Raw genomic sequence first — 22518 nt, 5'->3', positions numbered from 1 at the left:
AAAGGCAAACTAATTTCCAACACAATTTAATAAATACACTAGTATTAAACACCCATTGAAAGATGTTATTGCTGTCTTTGGGTTTTTTTGTTTTTGTTTTTAATCCCAACCTGCATAAATAGAATTGGAGATGCCATATGAGGAAGAAATCTCTTCTGGTAGGACTGAAGTCTTTATCGTCCTGTAGGTCTTAAAAAAACTGGTGAAAATGCATATTTTCTTTCTGGCCCTCAGTAACATTGGCCAAATTGGCCAAACTAATTTTTTAATGTGTCAGAAAAATTAACTTACTATTTATAAGGGGATTTGAAACTGAAACATATCATGTAAATGGCAATTGTTAATATTCTATCATTGGCTAAAATTTGGTATGCTATATCTATAGTTTTAAACTTTCTAACATTTATTATAACTATTTGGATAATAGTTGATGTCCTATTGTGACCTACTGTGTCAAAAACAATGTCACTTCATACACATTCAGACAGATAAGCTGATATTTGGTTGTAATGGAAATGGGTTCCCTTCAAGCACACGAATAAGGAAATTTACTTTGATGTTCCAATCTTCGTTCATGATGTTGAAAGTGGAAGGGTGGGGAGAAGTACAATGGCATGAGCTGAGATTAAGGATGGTAGCATTCTTAATTACAGTATAAAGTCCTTTAAAAACATATTTGTTACTGATTCAGGACCTAATAAGCACTCGCACGTGCATACCTTTCAACACATGAATAGTGACATTGACGTCAATGGGATTGATTACTTGTATACTTAAAGTTATGCAAGTGCTGAAGTGCTTTATTGGATCTTGGCCTTAATGGCAGTGCCATATATGGCCATGTGGGATACTTGGGTATGATTCCTGGTCCCAGTCTATTGTTAAAGACTTAGAATGCTGTGCAAGCTTGTGCTCTCTGCTCCTTTAGGGCAGGAATTACCTAGAATCTCTCAACTGTAATCACTCTGGCCAATTAAGAAATAGGCATAGATAGGGTGTATAGGGGGTTCCATCCAGTTATTGTCTGTGAAGGGGATATTACCTGAGATGCAGGGCTTCAAGGATAGGACAGCAATGCATGGGGGAATGCCCTTTGCTTCAGTACATAGAAAATAAAACCAAAGGCGTGTTTCTATGGGAGATGCTGGTAGATAATGCTTTAGGATTGTACCAGTGCTTTTCGAAAATACAGATAGGGGTCTCACATACAGCTGATCTTAGACAATTCTAACTTTTACAAGTCTAATGTTCTCAACTGTGGTTTAAGTATGCCATTTTTTTATGCACGCTTGTTTTTGGAGTGGTGCTTTCTTGCTGCAGTGTTTTTAGCCTTGTACCATATTCTCTCCATTCAGATTAATGTAATTCTTCTTAGAATGACCATGAGCAAGTACTCAATGTCAGGTGTGTGTGATTGCCACATGCACTGGTGCTGGAAGTTTTTCCCACAGTGGAATCCAAAGGGGGCTGGTTCTAGCGCCCTCTGGAGTCGTGCACCTATGCGTCGATATAAGGGGTGCTGCCACTGCCGCTTTCAGTTCCTCCTTACCACCATTGATGGTGCTGGAACATCCTCTTGCATTGGCAAGTGGTTATACTAGTGGTTGTTTCTCAGTCATCTTTACAATCCATCCTGGAATACATCTCAAGCACCAAGGGCTGGCATTCTCGTCGATCAAGGTGCACCTGGTAGCTATTTTGGCCTTCCACCCTCCCATCCAGATAAGTCTTCTCACATGCAATGATGATCAGACTTCTTAAGGACCTGGAAAGGCTCTTCCCGCAGGTCCATGATCCGGTTCCCCAGTGGGACCTCAACCTAGTTCTGTCTACGCTCACTGGTCCTCCTTTCGAGCCCCTGGCATTCTGCTCGCTCCTGCATCTGTCATGGAAGATCGTCGTCCTTGTAGCCATCACTTTGGCGAGATTAAGGCTCTGACCTCCGAACCCCAGTATACAGTTTTCTATAAGGACAAGGTCCAGCTGTGCCCTCAACCAGCCTTCCTGCCAAAGCTGGCATCACAATTCCATGTCAATCAGGACATCTTCCTGCTAGTCGTCTTCTCAGAGTGCACAATTCCAACCAGGAGCGGCGTCTGCATACTTTGGATGTCAGACGTGCCCTGGCTTTCTACCTTGAGTGAACCAAGCCCATCCACAGGTCTTCTCAAGTTTTCATTGCAGTGGCTGACAGAATGAAGGGTCTCCTGGTGTCATCTTAGAGAATTTTATTCTGGATCACCTCCTGCATCCGTTCCTGCTGCGAGCAGGCAAAGGCTACACCTCCACAGTTAGTGACAGCTCACTCAATAAGAGTGCAGGCATCATCAGTTTTTCTGACCCATGTCCTGATCCAGGACCTCTACAGGGCCGCAACGTGGGCGTCTGTCCATACCTTCGCGACCCTCTATGCCATCGCCCAGCAGGCCCGAGATGATGCTGGCTTTGGCAGAGCAGTGTTAAAATAGACACGTCCATGAACTTCTGCCCACCTCCAGAGGCACTGTTTGTGAGTCACCTGACGTGGAATGGACGTGAGCAAGCAGTTGAAGAAAAAACTGTTACCTACCTCTTGTAACTGTTGTTCTTTGAGTTGTGTTGCTTATGTCCATTCCACTACCTGCCCTCCTTCCCCTCTGTCAGAGTTCCGGCAAGAAGGAACTGAAGTGGGGTGGGGGTGGCTGGCAGCACCCCTTATACGGACGCATATGCTCACGACTCCAGAGGGCACTAGAGCTGGCCCTACGGATATCACTGGGGGAAAAACTTCAGGCACTGGTGCATGTGGTGAGCACACACACACACCTGAAATGGAATGGATATGAGCAACACATCTCGAAAAACAGCTGAGGTAGGTAACCATTTTTTATGCACATCAGATAGAGGGAGATGAAGCTGGTGTGAGCAGACAGCAACTTGTCTGTCCATGTTCATTTAATGTAACTTCATCAAATCCCGGTATAAGAAATGGTGCTAGGCTTCCAAGTAGGGAATCTTAGTATTGTCTTGTATGAAATCACTAATCTGTACTGGTAATTAGGAATTTCAGTTCCAGTGTGGGTGAGTGGTGTTTTGTTACAAACTGTTGCTTTGTTTTTTAGTCATTTTGTTTTCATATATAGATTTAGCCTCTGTACTGTCTCTCATCATTAGAGACTAATAATTATTTTGTAAGAACTATTAATATACACAATATTGTACAAAATATAAATGACACAATTCCTGTCCCAAGGCTCTTACAATCTAAATATTGTTATCCATTATAATTAGGAACATAAGGTTCAGCTCAGATTAGTGATTTGTAGCGTTCCCTCTCAACCAACTAGCTTCATTCTCTTTCCAGACTTTTCAGGACTCTGATTGTTTTTGTCTCTGAGCCCTTTCTATTTATGGTATATCCTTTTTGAGATAGTAACCAGAACTAAATGCAATATCCCAGGTGATTGTTCAATATTGATTTATATAACATAATTATACTAGTCGGGAAGTAATACTGGGAGTTATTCCATATGCATTTTGTTTGTTGCTATACTTTGAGAAATAGTTTTAATTGAGCTTTCAGCAATGATTGTCAGCTCTCTTCTATGATGATTGCAGTTAACTAAGTATCCAGTAATTCCAGTAATGGACACGTATGGGTCAGAGTATTCCTTCCAGTGTGTTACACCTTGCATTTCTCAGCACATAATTCTTCTGCTTTGATGCCCATTCACCTACCTTTGTTAGGTCCCTCAGAAATTCCTCAGTCTTCTGTAAAAAGAAAAGGAGGACTTGTGGCACCTTAGAGACTAACCAATTTATTTGAGCATGAGCTTTCGTGAGCTACAGCTCACTTCATCGGATGCATACTGTGGAAATCGCAGAAGACATTTTATACACAGACACCATGAAACAATGCCTCCTCCCACCCCACTCTCCTGCTGGTAATAGCACCTGCACATCCACCAATGTGATATATGCCATCATGTGCCAGCAATGCCCCTCTGCCATGTACATTGGTCAAACTGGACAGTCTCTACGTAAAAGAATAAATGGACACAAATCAGATGTCAAGAATTATAACATTCATAAACCAGTCGGAGAACACTTCAATCTCTCTGGTCACGCAATCAGAGACATGAAGGTCGCTATCTTACAACAAAAAAACTTCAAATCCAGAGTCCAGCGAGAAACTGCTGAATTGGAATTCATTTGCAAATTGGATACTATTAATTTAGGCTTAAATAGAGACTGGGAGTGGCTAAGTCATTATGCAAGGTAGCCTATTTCCCCTTGTTTTTTCCTCCCTTCCCCCCCCCCCCCAGACGTTCTGGTTAAACTTGGATTTATGCTGGAAGTGGCCCACCTTGATTGCCATGCACAGTGTGGGGAGAGTGGTCAGTTTGGATGAGCTATTGCCAGCAGGAGAGTGAGTTTGTGTGTGTGGGGGGGGGGTGAGAAAACCTGGATTTGTGCTGGAAATGGCCCACCTTGATTATCATGCACATTGTAGGGGGAGTGGTCACTTCGGATGAGCTATTACCAGCAGGAGAGTGAGTTTGTGTGAGTATGGGGGTGGGGGAGTGAGAAAACCTGGATTTGTGCTGGAAATGGCCCACTTTGATTTTCATGCAGGTTGTAAGGAGAGTGGTCACTTTGGATAGGCTATTACCAGCAGGAGAGTGAGTTTGTGTGTGTGGTTTTTCGAGGGGGGTGAGGGGGTGAGAGAACCTGGATTTCTGCAGGAAATGGCCCACCTTGATTATCATATGCATTGTGAAGACAGTGGTCACTTTGGATGGACTATTACCAGCAAGAGAGTGAGTTTGTTTGTGGGAGGGCGGAGGGTGAGAAAACCTGGATTTGTGCTGGAAATGGCCCAACTTGATGATCACTTTAGATAAGCTATTACCAGCAGGAGAGTGGGGTGGGAGGAGGCATTGTTTCATGGTGTCTGTGTATAAAATGTCTTCTGCGATTTCCACAGTATGCATCCGATGAAGTGAGCTGTAGCTCACGAAAGCTCATGCTCAAATAAATTGGTTAGTCTCTAAGGTGCCACAAGTCCTCCTTTTCTTTTTGCGAATACAGACTAACACGGCTGTTACTCTGAAATCAGTCTTCTGTAATTTTGCATTATCGGCAAACATTTTCACATCGCTGCTCCTTTCTTTTACCAGAGAATTGATTTAATACCCCCAGTCCTAGTGAAGAATATTAGGTCACAATACTTTTTGACATGATTTGGAAGGTGACCACTTATTCCCACTTTTATGTTCTTTTATTTTTATTTGTCCATTAGCTAGTTTCTAATCCATAACATCACCTCTTGCCCTGTGACTACTTAATTTCCTTAATGTGAGGGACTTTGCTGAAGACTTCTTGAAAGTTCAAATAACACACACCAGCCCATTCCTCTTTATTTTGTTGAAATATTCAAAGAATTCAAATTAAATACATTTTCCTTTACAGAAATCACACTAGTGTGTATCATATCTAGTTCAACTAGGTATTTTTAAATTATGTTTTCAAAGGTTACTTCAACCAATTTACCTGTGCATTTTATAGTACCTTCTTCTTGGGGATTTCTGTAGAACCAGCTTCTTTCAGGAAAAAATATATTCCTTTTCAGTAAAATGGAAAGTGAATGTACTTTTTTCAAAACACATGAAATCTTAACAATTTACTCAGCTTTGTTTATAAAAGTCTCTTTCAGTCTAACAGTAAAATCAGCCACAACACTTTTTTTTTAAATTTGAGCTTATTTAAAAAAATCAGTCCCTATTGAGAGAAATCCATTAAACTTCACTCTTAACTAGATAATCCAGTTTGCACACATTTTGGCATTGTCACAAAGTTTGCATTTCACCTGTCTCACAAGCAGACAGAACACCTTTCATCAGTTCTTACACTAATATTAGCTGTCATGGATTAAGCATTTGGCAGGTTTTCTTTCTCTTTTGTACACACAGGAAAAAAAAGGGGGAGAGGAGGGGAAAAAGATAAAAATGGGGTTTGTATTTATCGCTGAATGCAAGACACTCTTGATCTGTTTATCTGTTGGAACTTCATCATATTTTGCACTTAACACATTTCAGTGGTTAGCTGTTGGTGTCATAGCCATTCAGCTGCCACATAAAACTTCGGCAAATACAGTCTTTCGTCAAGCTTTGAGCTGGCAGTGCTTAACTACTGGTTTATGGTTTATGTAAACTTGAACTTCAGAATAGCTTAATTCAGATAATCAAGATATATCCTCATCAATCAGGACTTGAAGTCAGAATATTTTCTTTTCCAGAAATAATCGTAGAGTACTTCAATTTACTTTAAAGAAATTTGAAAAGTTTTTTGCTGGTAGAATGCAAAGGTTGTTGATGTGCCTGTAAACAAAACATTTTGAGTTAGTAAATACAAAGTTTCCAGCATTTTGTGCAACCTTATAAAAACAAAATCTTAATGTCTTTTATGCCTATGTATTTTTTTATGCATTTTACTAAAATTGTATTCTTACAAAAATAACTTCTTCAAACAAGTTCTGCAAAGAACACAGCAGAATGTGGATTCTTAGTATGGAACATTTTCTTCACAGTACTACAGAAATGTGTGATATAATGGAAACAATAAACCTCAAGGCTCAAATTTTCAGAGTCCTTCAACTTGGCCTTTAAAACAGTAGGCACCATATTTCCATATCAGATTTTTAATACTAAAAAAAAAAAAAAAATTGAGCACAAATTACATCGTGTAGACAAATTATGTAAGATGGATGGCAAATGTAGTTTGCACACGCAGATCAGTGTCTTTGGGCATGAAAAAACTTCAAACGTAACAATATATGGCTACAATGTTAGGGTCTGCTTTCAAAAATTAGCTTGTGAATTTAGTTAGATTAAAACATCTTAAACTCTGAAAGTTGTATGGCTAGGTTATACAGTTCAGTTCTTCGGGTGTATCGTTTAGTCAATTTTTGTATGCTTTAGACAGAACAAAATGAGACTTTTGCATGTATAACCAGCGGTCGCCGTCCAGGTCGTTTAAGGCTGTTGGTCACAAATTAATCGGGGGGCGGGCGTGTGATGATAGAAGAAGAGATGGCCCAACCCAAGCAAGCGAGTTGCATCAAATTATGACGGGAAAACTTCAGAAATATCTGGAAAAAGTCAGGTGTTTAAAGTTGAAGCTTCCACTTGCGTGAGGAGCACTTGGTGACCTAAACTGACACAAACCTTGGCAGCAATGAGGAGGCTAGCTTTACAGAAAGAGGAAATGGGATCAGTTTTTGAACAATTTCTCTAGTGTGTTAGACACAAACAGGCTTTGTCAGGCAGGCATGTATTCTTGTTCCAGCTAATCAGTTTTTTTTAGTCATTTATCATGGTCAGTTCAGGGAAGTTACCTTTCTCCATTTAAGTCTAAGCTCCCTCGTGTTCTTCATCTCCTACCTCAGAACACTGAGTCAGGAGTTTGGAACAAGGTCCTGTTCTGTCTGTCTATTTTTGCACTTTCAACACACACAACTCTTGAGTAATTGAAAGTGTTTATCAAATATCTGCACAATGCAATTGTGCACTGGAATTAACAGGAGAGGATATAAAACATTTAGGATATCGGACTAAAGAAGGCAGCACCAAAGAGCTGAACATAAAGTACTCTGTGCTAAGTCACTGACAAATTTATGCTGCTACATGCTTTCTGTCTTCGATTCAGGAATGAAGAGAGTTGCCTGTCAATGGTACCTGATACACTTGTGTGTTTTGGATAGGGATGGGGTGAATGGTGGACAGAGCTAGAGCTGTCTTAAAATTTTTCTTAATTAGCCAATTATTTATGCAAAAAAATCCAAATCAAAGTTCACTGATGGTATCCGAACATTTTACCAGATGTGTGGTTAATTGCAGCATTTGTTGTGGAAAAAAGTTCTAAGAGCTGTTTTAAATTAAATATCAAGGTATGACAGAAACCCCATTTCTTTTTCTATCCTTCTATTCCCATTTAAACTACAGGTGCATGGAATTGTTCGCCGATCTAGTTCTTTCAACACTGGCCGGATTGAGCATCTCTACAAGAATCCGCAGGCTCACGTTGAAGGAAGTAAGGTTTTGTCTGTATAGTTTCTTATTCTACATTTCTTCATGCAGTAAATTTTGTTTTATAGTATATCTTCTCCTATCGATGTACAAATCATCTTTATTTAAAGCATACCAGCCTGTAATCACTATAAAGTTGTCTCTTCCCAGTGGAGATTTGGGATCTGTTGTAAAGTTTGTTGTTCATCAGCCAGCCATTCTTCTTGTCTGTCTTCCTATCAGAAGCTCTGTCTCAGTAAGAAATGAAAGCAGTTTTCAGATTCAATTTGATGCAAAATTTTATACTTATGAATTGGCTGGAAAGAATATACAAAAATATTTAAAGTAATTCATTGAGAGAGGGTGGGGAGGCATCTTGTACTCAGTACAAATTTTGATGTTGCAGTTTTCTTACACCGATATGATCAATAAAAAGAGAAGTGAATGGCTAGACATGCAAAAAGCTGCGTGAGGTTGAGAGAGCTTTAGGAGGCTGGCAATGTGAAGCATCACTGGAGTAAAACAAGTTTTGAGGGTAATTATCTTTTTAGTTACATAATAAAATGGAGGATCATCTTATATGCAACTCTGTATGGAATATCGCTCTAGCACTGAAATAGTTTTACTTTCTCATTGCCTTTAGGGCTTTTTTTTTAAAGCAAGCCAGCAAGCCCCAGCTACACACCGTAGCTTGCAGCAAGCCCCAGCTACACACCGTAGCTTGCAGCAAGCCCCAGCTACACACCGTAGCTTGCAGCAAGCCCCAGCTACACACCGTAGCTTGCAGCAAGCCCCAGCTACACACCGTAGCTTGCAGCAAGCCCCAGCTACACACCGTAGCTTGCAGCAAGCCCCAGCTACACACCGTAGCTTGCAGGATAGTAGCAGATAAATATAGTAAAATATGAAGAGTTCTTCCAAGTTACACAGTAGATCAAGGTTCAATAGAGTAAGAGAATTGCAGTTGGTGCACTGGGGTAGATTCTTTTGACCTATGAGACTAGGCACAGGTCTGGTCCAAAAAAAGTTTGCTGCATGTGGATTTTGCTTTTTCACTTTTTCGATCCTCCTTTTTAATGACTATTTGAAGCTGTTAAGGAAGAGTGAGATGTTTTAAGATGTATTATCCATACATTAGTGAGGCTTAAATCTGGATTCCATTGTCTCATGGCAAAATATGGGGTCTGGATGAAAGCTGGTTATCTGTGACTCAACATGAATAACGTTATCTCACACATAAATAATACGTGCAGCCTTGCATTCTCCTGTCTCCTTTTCATCACCACTTTAGAAAGTTCATTGGGCTTAGAGAGTCCTTGAAGCAGTCTACGTTCCCCCTCCTGCACATGACTTCTCTTCATAATCATGGATGCTGTTACCCCTCTGACCTTTGCTGTCAGTGCCCTTCTGCTCTTTTGCCCAGTTTCCTCTACTTCTGCTCTTTTCTCAAAATGGTGACTGAGACCTTCTCTTTTATAACCTCCAGTCCCTTTTGTCAGGTGATCCTCCGTTCACCTTTATCAAGTGATCCATTGCATGTCTACACTGCAGGTGCTACAGCAGCATAGCTATGGTACCCCGTAATGTAGATGCAGGCTACAGCGACGGAAGGGTTTTTTGGTCAGTGCAGGAACTCCATTTCCCCAAATGATGGTAACTGGGTAGATGGAAGCATTCTTCTGTTGACCTAGTTGTGTCTACAATATGGGTTAGGTCACATAGATACGGTGCTCAGGGGTGTGGATTTTTCACACCACTGAGTGTCATAGCTATGTTGACCTATGTTTTAAGCGTAGATCAGACCTTAATTACCAGCTCCTCTGGGCAAACTGGTTCTTCTTGGTAGCAGCCAACTCTGTCCAAGGATGCTTTTATTTGAATAGAGCACCATCTGGGTATAGTGACCCCCTATTTGCCCTGTGTTGCCATCCCATGGAATTTGTCTAACATGGAGGTAGAAGGACACCAGAGAAGTCAGCAAGCCCCACATTCAGTCTAATACAGATGCACATGAAGAACTCCCAAAATCAGAGTTCTTAAGCTGTACGAAGACAGATTCCGAATCATCACAAAGACAGAAGCAGTACTTGCTGACACTGGCAATGGCAATTCTTGCTGAGCATTTAGAGAAATAAATGTGTGGACCTCCTTATATGTCACTGCTTTTATTGAAGTTATATCACCATTTTTTTGCCACAGTGCTTCGGTCTTGGAAGGGTGCTACCTCTGTCATTGCTCCTGGATTCTCGGATTGCTAATGGTATTCTTTATCACCTATGTTTGGTGAGAAAGCTGAAACCATTTCTCTCTAATGTAGACCTCGCAACAAACTTCCCCACCTTTCTGTTAGGTATTTAACAATCAGATCATCACATCTGACAGAACTTTTTCATTTGAGGGCCTTTGTCTTTGAAATTTGCTCGCTTGGATGGTTTAACAGAGCCCAAGTCTATCAAGCCTCAGAACGTAATGTAAGATGTATTTTTATTTGGTTTGACTTTTGCTTGTTTTTATCTTACACAATTTGAAAAAAGACCAGTGGTGGTCAAAGCTACCCATTATGGAAGGCTTGTCTTTTGTATTTTAAACTTGAAAATAATCGTCTAGCTGCTATAGCAAAAGAGCATCTGAAGAGCAATAAAATAAATTGGTATATTTTTATGAGGAATGCTATTCCTAGTGTTTCCAGCGAAGACCGTATTAGAACTTGGTCTACTACAGTTTAAAATGTCATGGCTAACATGGTAAACTGAAGCACAAGAAAATAGATAAATAAGTATTCTTTTTTGGGTACCTCTCCTGAGCTCGTGAAAGGAAACAACTGAAAAAAATATAGAACACCAGAAAGAAAGCAAACACTAATAATTTTTGACATTCTTTCTCGATCATTTTTCTCTAATAGAGGAATGATAACTATCTGAATCTGATGTGGAAGAATTAGGCTTGGAATCTCAGGAAAGTCTGTTCCATGGCAGCTGTTTTGAAACAGGTCTCCAAGCAGTACTGGAGGAAATAAAGAAGCAATCAAGTAGCTTTAGTCTCGTCAGCTTCTAAAAGCTGTGTGTATTCCCTGTGCATTCTTCACAGGAACAACTGATTTCAGTTTGAATAAAAGCACACTGCAAGGGGTGTGTCTCAAGAAGCAAGTAGTGACATTTTATAAAGCAAGCTGGATTGTGACTATATGCCCAAAATAGATTCCATATCTATTGCTTTCTAAAGGAGACTTCTAAGTCAGACACAAAGAAATTTTAAATTACTGTGTGTTGAAAGTTCTATGCACTTTGCATATTTTGTAAAAGTGCGTACAGAACAAATAAACGCTGTCCCAAATAAAGTCTCTCCTTTTAAACTATTATGTATAAAACTTCTCCTTTCCACAGATAAAAACTTCCCATTTTTATCTCGAACAGTCCATTCAGCATAGCTGTATACATTGCTGCCCTATTGTAAAGAGGAATGAGGTGGTCAAGATGGGAGTCTGGACCCAAACTACTGTGAGATTTACATTTCCTGCATGGAATTCCACTCAGTATGCAGACCACTGCTTTCTCTCTAATAGCTGAAATTTCTGCGTAGTCTTCAGGCATAGCTTATGTAGAATGTATTACAGTGATGCAGGTGACCCAAGCCATGGATAAGTATAGTAAGGTCTGCGTATGGGGAAAAAACCTTTTTGCCAACTGCAAAAAAAGAGAAAAAAGTGCAACCTTAACCACCTCTATCTGGAACCTCAGGGGCAGCTACTGATCAAACATTATGCTCCTTCCTCACACCCACCTCACTTGCAAACCTGATTAATAAACAGTTGTCTCCCAACTTCCATGGAAGAAACTCATATAATCTCTGCATTTCTTACTCCTGAGGGAATTCTGTGACCAAAAAAAATTGTGCACAATATTTTAAAATTCTGCAAATTTTATTTGCCAGTAAATAAATATGGAGGCTCCAGCCTGGCAATGGGGAGCACAGGCCACTGGCTACATAGAGGTGGGAGATCACCCTGCAGGCCCTGCACCCCATCCCGCCCGGGACACAGACTCCGCGGTGAGGCTGCACCCAACCCTGACACAGTGCAAGGGCTGAGTCTGACCCAGAAACACGCCAGACACACCAGTTTTGGGTAGACAGGCTCAGCCTGGCAGGATCGAAGTGTGTGTGGGGGGGGTTACCAGGGGTAAGAGGTTTGTATGGAGCAGTCTGCGTGCCGGCGGGGGGAATGCAAGGGCTCGTTGGGGAGGGTTCTGGCTGCAGGGGCAAGGGGTCTCTGCTGGAGGGTCCAGGAGAAGGTGCTTGGGGCTCAGTGGGCGTAGGGGGGGATGTGGCTCTTGGGATGGGGGCGTCTGGGTGTTGCTTGTTTGGGCTCAGTGGGCTGGGGGTGCAGGGGACTCACTGGGATGGTCCAGGTGTAGGGGGGTGGGGCTCAGCAGGGTGGGGGTTTGGGTATGGGTGGCTTGGTGGAGAGTTTGAGTATGGGGGGTGAGGCTCAGCAGGGACGGCCGGGGGGGGCGTGTCTGGATGAATGGGGCTTTGGTCACTCCTCAGTTGCAGCTGCCCGTACAGCGATCCCTCCCACTGCAGCTGAGGAGTGAAGGGGACAGGAAAAGAGAGTGGGGTGCAGAACCACGGGAGGTTTCTGAGGGCGGATCTGACCCGGCTCTGACCGCTCTGTGTAGGGGAAGAGGAAGTGTGCTCCTCGCCCAGCTCAGCCCAGCCAGGACTAGCAGCTGAGCCCGGTGCAGATTGGAGCCACCAGCCAGCGTGTCCCCAGCCTCACCCCACCCCACCCCATCAAAGTGATCTACCTCTCCACCGGCTGCTCCGGGCGCTTGAAACAATGCGGCTGCGCTGCTGAGGAGGGGCATGTGGCCACTCCCTTTGCTTCTCCGCCAGTCATTTTTCTCCTGGGAAATAAAAAATCTGCGGGGGCATGAATTCTGTGTGTACTCAGTGGTGCAGAATTTCCCCAGGAGTAATTTCTTCTGGTTGCTGCTCTGAATCCAAAAGCATTAGCTCCTTCTTGTCTGCCTGAGTCTCAGCCAACTAGTTCTCATTTAGAGAACCCTTGGCTAGATGCTGAGTCTCTTATCTGGCTGGTTGATTCTAATGAGACAGACACACTGCTTGAGTGTTGTCCACGTACTGAAGACCCTGCATGCCATACCATCTCACTATCTCCCCTAGCAGTCTCGTATTCACGTTGAAGAGGAGGAATGACAAAATTAGTTCCCTGTAGGACCTAACATGAGAGATCCTTCAGGCAAGATGAATAATCTCTTCTCTTGTGGGACCTCTCAGAAACAAAGGAATGGAGCCATTCAGTTTCCAGTCCCCTTTAACAAACTCTGGAGACCAAAAACATTAGCAAATAATCTGTTAATTCAATGTCCAGGGTCTTGCTTTAGCAGATTAAAAACGTCTCCGTCCATGATTGATTTTTAACAAAATGGCTTTCTTTAAAAATGGAGGTACTGCATAAGCTATTCATGTATGCTATTTTTGGTACTAGAAATGTTAAAACCTATTTACCATGATGAATCAATTGTATTTTGAGAAGTTCTCTACAGGTTGTAGTTTGAGGACAAGGACAAAGTTGATAAGTTATATGGTGTCTTCGTTTTGACAGGAGTTGGCTCATGCTGATACCTCCTTTTTCACGTATCTGTTAGAAACTAACCAAATCAGGAAAGACTAAATACAGCTGCATGACCAGTATATCTGACCCCCACAAATGAGACTTTTGTCAGTAATGTCATGCAACATGGTGCATTGCCTGTTGTGGAGTGGTGGGGTTTTTTGTTTTTAATTACTCTTTCCTTAGTGTTACTTCATTTTTAGAACCTAAAGCTTTCAGGTCAGCAGTGCTGAGTTTGACTGTATTATCACCTACGCTTTCAGCCTATGAAAAGTTTAGTGATGTGAGCATTCCTTCTTTGCAGGTGTTTGAGAATCATCTTTAGCTGCTTAATACACAAGGAAGCAAACTGACTTGATCACAAAATCTTGTACTACATAGTTTTGTTCGGTAAAAACAAACCAAAACACACTCTCTGTGTGACTCAATTGTATATTTAATGCTAGTTGTCACTGTGAAATATACTGTAGAGGGGAAATTGGCCATAGCTACCATTGAACATTAGAATATTTTATGTATTATGTTTTCAAAGAAGAATAGTAGAAGTAAAGCCTTGAAAAATTATCAAAGAGCTGTCACTTATGGATAGTTTTGACTGGCTTTCTTGTCAGCTGGCCATGAACAGAACTTAGCAGAATGTTATTTATGACCTACATCCTTGTTACAAATTAGTAGTGGGTGACAAAGTTAGTATGTTTTGTTCTTTTCTTATCCTGGCACAAGACATTGTCACGAGTACCCATGCTGAGTGAAGGATAGACCTCAGTAGAGGTCAGTGGTACTCATCTCTAATTGTATTCCTAGAAGACATTGTGATTATAAAATTGCAGATGTATATAAGGCTGGGTTGTATATGAAATGTCTGGGGACAGGTGAAAAAATAATTGTCATAAATAGCCGAGAAAATGGTGTGCTCTAGTGGCCTGAGCTGAGTAGTTGGTACAGAAACACTTGAATTCTAATCATAGCTTGACTTTGGCTTTATGGTCTTGGTGAAATCACTTAATTTCTCAGCCCCAGTTTCCCCATCTTCGTTGTGGGAGGTGTGAGGAAATGAATTAGTTTAGTTAACTTTTTGTACAAATATTTTGAAGGTGCAGAACTCTATACAAGCATTTGGTAACGGCAAAAGTAGTGATAAGAAGATACTTTGGAAAGAAGGCATAAAAATGTAAATCTTTTCAAGGGATAGGGTCAAGTAGTTTAGCCTTCAAATTTAGACTTTGTTGAAAATCTATAGCAGTCAGCATTAAAAAAGATAGTCACCAATAGTTATCAGACAGTGGTATGTGAGATACTGCACTTATTTCCTGCTATAAATACGGGGAAAACATTTAGTTACTTAGGTTTGTTAACAGAAGACAAATTCTAGCCAAGATTTTCAAAAGTTATTAATGATTTGAATTGGCTGTCGGTAATAGAGGCCTGATTTTTCACAAAGCTCTGAGTATGCTCTCCATGAAGAACAGGCCCCTCAAAGATGTCAGGAGCTGGGCATTCAAAACAAGGATCCAAATTCACTAGTTGCATTAGAAAATCTTAGTCACTGGCATTTTAATGGTGGTGGCTAAAATCTGAATTTGACAATGTTGATTTAAAAACAAAAATAATCGGTAAAAGGTATTGTTAAATGTTCCCTGTAAGTGTTGGAAACCCAGACTAAACAGTTTTGTGCTAATGGGTGAGAATAAGTGAAGCTTCTCAGATGAGTTTAAATATCCTTGTTGAATGAAGTGCAACAGATTAAGCAAGTAATATAAATGTTGCCAATTTAATCTAAGGTGGTGGTTACAACTCTGGTAAGGAAGATCATATTTTTAAAAATAATGATGTATTATATAGATAATTTTCTTTTAATTTCTTACCTAAGTAGTGTATATATTTTTAAATAGGACCTTGTCTAAGGACACCATATTGTTTTGAGAATTGAATATATAACTTTTATTAGTCTAACTGTATTTTCTTGAAATCTGAAGACATGAAGCTGCACTATGGTGATCTCACAGACAGTACTTGCCTGGTGAAGATAATTAATGAAGTGAAACCCACTGAAATCTACAACTTGGGAGCGCAGAGCCATGTCAAAGTAAGTAACTTTTATCATTGAGAATTTTGAATGGTTAGTGATTGTGTGCACTATATCTCTATTCATAATTTTAGTCCAGAGCCCCTACAGCATTTCAACAATTACTAGTTATAACATGTGAGCACTGCTTTAAATCATAGCAAATACTACTAACTTGGTGCTGAATACTGTGCCAGTTTCCGTACTGAATGAAAAATTAAACCTCAAGTGGCAGTATGAGGTTAAATTGGCATTGCCAACGCTATCCCCAATTTTTGAGGCTTAGTGTATCCACCATTTGAAATAACATTGGTTTCAAAATGTCTTGAAAAGAAACCCTAATAGAAGACTAGCACACTGTTGGTTTGTGTCTGAACCAAAACATTGTTTTAAAGTAATATTTTATTTTTAGCTGATATATTTGATGATGTGTACAAACCTGACTAAAAAATTCCAAATAGCTGAGTGCTGTTCTCAGTTCTGGTCAGAAGCCTTTGGGGTGAAACATTTAGTTCCGTACTATTCCTCACCCAAAGCCTCTAACTAGCAGTCTTTGACTTGCTCCTCCTTTTCTGTCCACCAGCAGTCTCCCCTTTGATCCTGCTGGTATCTGTCTTGGAATGCTTTGGAGTAGCCTGTCATTATTTTATTTTTATATATTTTTATTTACGAGGTATTTGCAACTTTTTAGTGCAGGGATTCTCCAGCTGGGGGTTGTGACCTCTCAAGGGTCCCAAGGTGGTTATGTGGGGGTCACAAACTGTTAGCTCTGTGGGGCTGACAGCCCTGAGTCCCCATTAAATTAAATTACCTCTCCCCCATTTTTAATTTATAAGGGGTGTCACACTCTGAAGCTTGCTGTGTGAAAGGGGACACAAAACAAAGTTTGAAAACCACTGTTTTAGTGTGTATGAGTTGCATCTGTTGTTGCTACTAGTCTGTTAAATGTCTAGTGGGTGCCATAATGAAACATTTACAGTGTCCTGTATAGTACCTACAGAAAGTCTTTTTCTGAGTGAAGGAGACTAACCTCGTTTAATCCTTTACTAATATGGAAAAGATTACCCAGAAATGAGCATTTCAAGGTCATTGCTGTCCCTGGTGATTTTTCTCCAAAGAACAATTTAACCTTTTCTCTCTTTGATGCATTTCCTTTTCTTTTCCTTTTATCCTGGATACACTACTGATCTTCCAGTGTTAATTGACAGAACACTGGCTGTAACAGAACCACAATACAATAGCCACCATTTTCACAGCCTCTTCTGTTAAAATCGGTTTATTCTCGACATAGAAATAATTTGAGCTTCTGGCACCCTACTTAACAGCGAATGCTTCAAATTAGTTTTGTACCCAGTCTTATTGATCTTCCTTCATTTGCAACTTGTGTATTTGTTCATGAAAAGTAACATCTCCACTTCCCCAAGCATCTGCTTAAGAATGTGTCATTACCAGTGAAAGGTTCTGCCTGTGCCAGTTTTGAGGTAGACAGTGTCCTTTGAAAGAATGTGACATGTAAATGGAGAGAGAGTGCCATATGCTCCTTCTGAAGGGGAAATGGAAAATTTTAATACTGTCAAAGGGTTGAACTTGCAGCTAGAGACAAAAACCAATTTGCTGTGAGTTCAGGAAAGTGATGTGAGTAACAAGGTGAATTTTCTGTTAATGGGATGGGCAGCTGCCTAATGTGCATGTAACTTTACATAGAAAAGATAGAAATAAAAACGGCACCTTATTGTAATCACAGAATTCTCTTTAAACACATGTAGTTTCATTTACTATGGGGAATCATCATTTGCATTTGCTACTTTAGTTCTCTCTTATAAATTAGGATCCATAGACTACTCTTAACTACTTGGTAGCAAATCGTGATTAGAAAACAATGGTAAATCAGCCACATGCACCTTCTGCCTCCTTCCTCTTCTAAGGCCAGGAGCGGGAGTGGGTACATAATTGCTTTCAAACTCTTGTCTCTAAGCCAGCAAAAGCAAATCATGCCTAAAGACAGCAACTAATGACTGGTCTGATCATAGATATAAAAATTAAATGGAAGCTTTTTAAGTTTTAAAAATAATACTTTGGTATTATCAAGATGATTTAGAACTGGTTCAGCAGTGCCAAATGTTCTAAGACTGCTGCTGACACTAATGGAGTTGGGAAAGTCTTGACAAATCAGACGTCAAGAATTATAACATTCAAAAACCAGTCGGAGAACACTTCAATCTCTTTGGTCACTTGATTACAGACCTAAAAGTGGCAATTCTTCAACAAAAAAACTTCAAAAACAGACTCCAACGAGAGACTGCTGAATTGGAATTAATTTGCAAACTGGATACAATTAACTTAGGCTTGAATAAAGACTGGGAGTGGATGGGTCATTACACAAAGTAAAACTATTTCCCCATGTTTATTGTCTCCCTCCACCCCCCCAATTGTTCCTCAGACATTCTTGTCAACTGCTGGAAATGGCCGACCTTGATTATCACTACAAAAGGTCCCCCATCCACACACCCCCCTTGCTGGTAATAGCTCACCTTACCTGATCATTCTCGTTAGTATGTATGGTAACACCCATTGTTTCATGTTCTCTATATAAATCTTCCCGCTGTATTTTCCACTGAATGCATCCAATGAAGTGAGCTGTAGCCCATGAAAGCTTATGCTCAAATAAATTTGTTAGCCTCTAAGGTGCCACAAGTACTCCTTTTCTTTTTGTGGAGTTGGGAAAGTACCTGTTCCTTCATAATAAGATTTTGCAAACTGGTGAACATCCTCATCAGCACATGATTTAAGCAAAGCTTGCTTTAATCATAGCCTATGTAAATTAACTACTTTTTTGTGTGTGTGGTGCTTTCAGAGAAAAAGTTCTAATCTTAGCTTACTTTACATTCTGGTCACTTGGAATCAATGACGTCTGCAGTGTTTTTTGGTGGTGTTTATGTTGGCTTGTGTTTATGTAGAATAAAGTTTTCTATCACTCTCACTTCCAGTTAATTTTATGTGAGCCATGCTGAAAGTAAGGAAAATAAAATAATAGGAAGTTGGTCTGGTTTCCTGTAGGAAACCAATGAAGATGAAATTGGTTCTTGGAATGAACCCACAGCAGTCTGGGAAATACTGACAGAGAAGACCATTTTTCTAAATCGTAAACAGTGAGGATTATGACTCATGAGTAGGTCATTGAGAGGCTGATTTGATCTTATGCTGGAGAAAATGAGAGATGAAGACTGAATTTGCTAGTTTTTGGAAACTGTAAACTTAACATGATATCATCATCAGAGTAGGAACAAATTATCCAGTGTGTAATCCTGCCTGTTTTCATGAGGAATGGGGTTTATAACTTCTACAGAGGGTGTTCAGTAACAGTAGCACATTCACTTCAGAGCTGTTACGCTAGTAGTTTAATCTTAAATTCTGTTCTTTAGACACTGCTGTATCATGAATCGTCACTAACCATGCAAGTATTTTTTTTTTTTTTTCCGTTTGGGTAGAATTGATGGAGGTAATTGGTTACTGTGCATTGACTCCAAATGCCAAGCACAGAATAGGTTGTTTTATGTACATGCTTGATTAACTGAAACCAGTTATCCAAAACTCCCTGCTAGAGACCCTGACCTATGCCATGTCTACACTACCACTTACGTCGGCAAAACTTATGTCGCTCAGGGGTTTCGCTGGCATAAGTTTTGCCGGTATAAGTGGTAGTGTGCACAGTACTATGTCGGTGGGAGAGTTTCTCCTGTTGACATAGCTACCTCTGCTCATTGGAGGTGGTTTAATTATGTTGATGGGAAAGCCCTCACTTCAGCATAAAGCAGCTACATGAGAGCTCTTACAGCTGTGCCACTATAAGGTCTCTAGTGTAGACATGGCCATAGACGCATGTACTTTAAAATCTATTAACTATATTCAAAATTCCTTCAAATATCCGAAACCTAGTTTGACTGAATTTGTTTAATGCCGTTTCCTCACACCATTTGGCTAATTGAGGGGGGTATTGCATATTTGTGTGTGTGTGTATAGAACAGTGCACAGCATCTTATATCTATTTTAGGCAAACATAATTATGAACAGTATTAATTGCACTAGGAAACCACAGTGCAGTATTAACTGTAGGTATTTTACTGTTGCCATCTTAAATTAATCAAGCAGGTATATACTCAGCTGATGATAGAAATGTTGAAAGCAAAGGGCAGCATAACACTGATATAGAGAATTCTGTCTTATATTAAACAGCTTAGAGTTAAATTCAGATGTGGTACAAAGGGATGCAACTGCTTTGTTTATAATGGAGTTAGTTTTGCCTAGTTACTCTAAGTATGAATGTGGCCCTTTTAGTGCACTTGCTGTAATCGGTAGGAGATGACCTATTATGGGCTGTTGGCAGTGATTATTAGTGTCTCTTGCCAAAACTGTTGTCATAAAATATATATGACGTGAAAAAAATGGGCTGATGTATTGCAACCAGGGTGCCTAATGTTTGCAACACAGACACATTGGCCATGTGCCAGTGGCCCTAGCATTAGACCTTATTTGCATATAAACTAACTTTTTAAAAAATCCAAAATACATGCCCATAACCACTGTGTTTGCTGATACTTGTTTCTATCTTGCAAGATAAATACAAATAGTTGATTGTTTTTGTTCAACAATGATGAAACCCTGAAGTTGATCAGGTTTTTTTTAAACTGCAGTTGCTGAGAAAGGGTGGATCAGGGCTACATTTTCTTGCTACGTGGTCTGCATTTGGCACTGTGCTTGGACATAGACACTCTACTGCTGTGATACCAAAATATCAATCAAATAATAATATGCATCACTCTTAAAGCACTTTTCATTTAGAGAGCTCAAAGTAATTTAGGAGCCTTGTCCCCATTTTGCAATGGGGAAACTGAGATGCTAGGAAAGGTTAAACAACTTCCTGTATGTGTAGAATCCCAGTTTTCCGACTCTTTGGCCTGCCCTCTGTCCATTGAACCACATTGCCTCCCAAATGTTGTAAGCTGGGAAGAGTCAATATGTGACTAAACAAGAGGAATACTTCAAACAACAAGTTGTCCTCTGGTAGCAGATTTTATTCCATCTGCAGCAGCAGCGGCATCTCGGTTTTGTCTCAGATTTACTAATGCATTGCTAGATTTGAATATTTTGACACAGGGCCAGTGTTTGCTTCTAATCAGAATATAAAGGTACCCCCAAAATGTTGGTTAGCTGGAATATTTTATGCAGTAGAAAAAGAATTCACAGTACATTGGGGAATTTCAACATTATGGGCCTGATTCTAGAGTAACTGCTGAAATCAATTTAAGTTACATTGGTATAAAGCTTGTGTAAATAAGAACAGAATCAGGCCCATTGCATTAAGTTTTTTACTTTAGCATAAAATTTCAGTGGGTTTATTTCTGCTTATGTAGTTCTAAAATGCTGATTGTTAATATACGGTACTTTTTTGTAGTTGACAGAATTTTTCACTCGGAATTTACCACAGCATTGTTTTAAATATTCTGCAGAATTGCAGGTAATGCATAAGTACGTATATGCTTTGATTTTCTTTTCATGTAAATCGGATTAATTTTTAATGCTTGGGTGCCTAAACACCAATATTCGTTTCTATGAGTGGAAATGTATACTTGGTTCCTAAGCTTGTGCTGATGTTTACTATCTATGTCAATATTGGAATTAGCACCACCTGAGTAATTTTTAATATTCGCTAACAGTGAAACATAATTCAAGATGTAAATTCAGAATATCTGGCAATAAAATAACATTGGTCCATGTTTGTTTGGAAAAAAAAATAACATGCTACCAAGCTAAAACACTTCCCTTTAAATTTACATATCAGAGGGCTCTATGTCTACAATAAATAGGAAGTATTTGCAAACTGGTTTATTTTCCTAAAACATGTAGGTACTAGAATAAGGTTTTGTAAGTTCTACTGATGATAGTAGACGGGTTGGTATTTGTATAGTTCAGTAATCAGGTGGATTAATGTAGTCCTTTTTAACTGATCTTCTGGTTAAGGCCCTGATCCTGCAAACACTTACTCAAGGGCTTAGTTTTAAGCATGTGAGAAATCCCATTGAAGTAATAGAATTTATATGATACGACTGGTTCTAATACCTATCTGTTTTCTTAAAACAAACCAGTTTTAAAAATACCATCTCTATATTGGGGATCTGTGTTACTGCTACAGTGTAAATTTAAAAGGCCGTGTTTTATCTTGGTAGTGTCTGGATTTTTTCCAAACAAACATTAATCAACAACTTTAATGCAATTACTCATGTATTTAAAATTAAATGTGGGCAAAATGCTTGTAGGTTTGGAAGATTGGAATTGAGAGACTTATCAGTGACATTTATATAACTTGTATCCATTCAGTTTTGGCCCTGATCCTGGAATCCTTACTTAGGTAACCCTCATTGACTTGAGTTCAGTTTTGCTTGAGTAAGAATTGCAGGCTAAACCCTTTGTTAGGAAATTCTAAAGTGTTCCCAGTCCTTCTGCACTATCAAAAATAATCAGAACTATACACTACTTATAGCATATAAATCATAGTTTTATCCGGTATGCAGAAGTAAAATGTTTCTGATCATTCAGTTTGCACGTTTTTTGTGCTTTGTTGTTGTATTATATTAAGTTTCCATATATTTAGCTATAAGCATTGCAAAGGCCTAAGTGGGCAGCAGTTTGACCATTGAACAGTGAAACACTCATTGTAACAAAATCTAGTTCAGTTAATGGACAAGAATAATGGCTGTGCTAAGGGTAAGGATGCA

The 22518-nt window shown here is 39.8% G+C and overlaps 1 protein-coding gene across 4 annotated transcripts in view; it reads left to right on the top strand.

Annotated features, from left to right (window-relative positions):
* The window catches only part of GMDS (GDP-mannose 4,6-dehydratase), a 542341-nt gene that overhangs the window by 93126 nt on the left and 426697 nt on the right, over positions 1 to 22518 (top strand). For all 4 annotated transcript variants that reach the window (XM_007058823.4, XM_037893246.2, XM_043540188.1 and 1 more), the window contains exons 3-4: positions 7983 to 8070; positions 15657 to 15766. In XM_007058823.4, coding sequence (XP_007058885.2) covers positions 7983 to 8070; positions 15657 to 15766 — 198 coding nt within the window. The remainder of the gene's footprint in view (positions 1 to 7982; positions 8071 to 15656; positions 15767 to 22518) is intronic.

Source organism: Chelonia mydas, chromosome 2 (genome assembly GCF_015237465.2).
Source record: "Chelonia mydas isolate rCheMyd1 chromosome 2, rCheMyd1.pri.v2, whole genome shotgun sequence".
In the NCBI taxonomy this organism is placed as follows: domain Eukaryota; kingdom Metazoa; phylum Chordata; order Testudines; family Cheloniidae; genus Chelonia; species Chelonia mydas.
The sequence above is the reverse complement of the archived record's forward strand: the minus strand, read 5'-3'. Positions and strand labels throughout refer to the sequence as shown.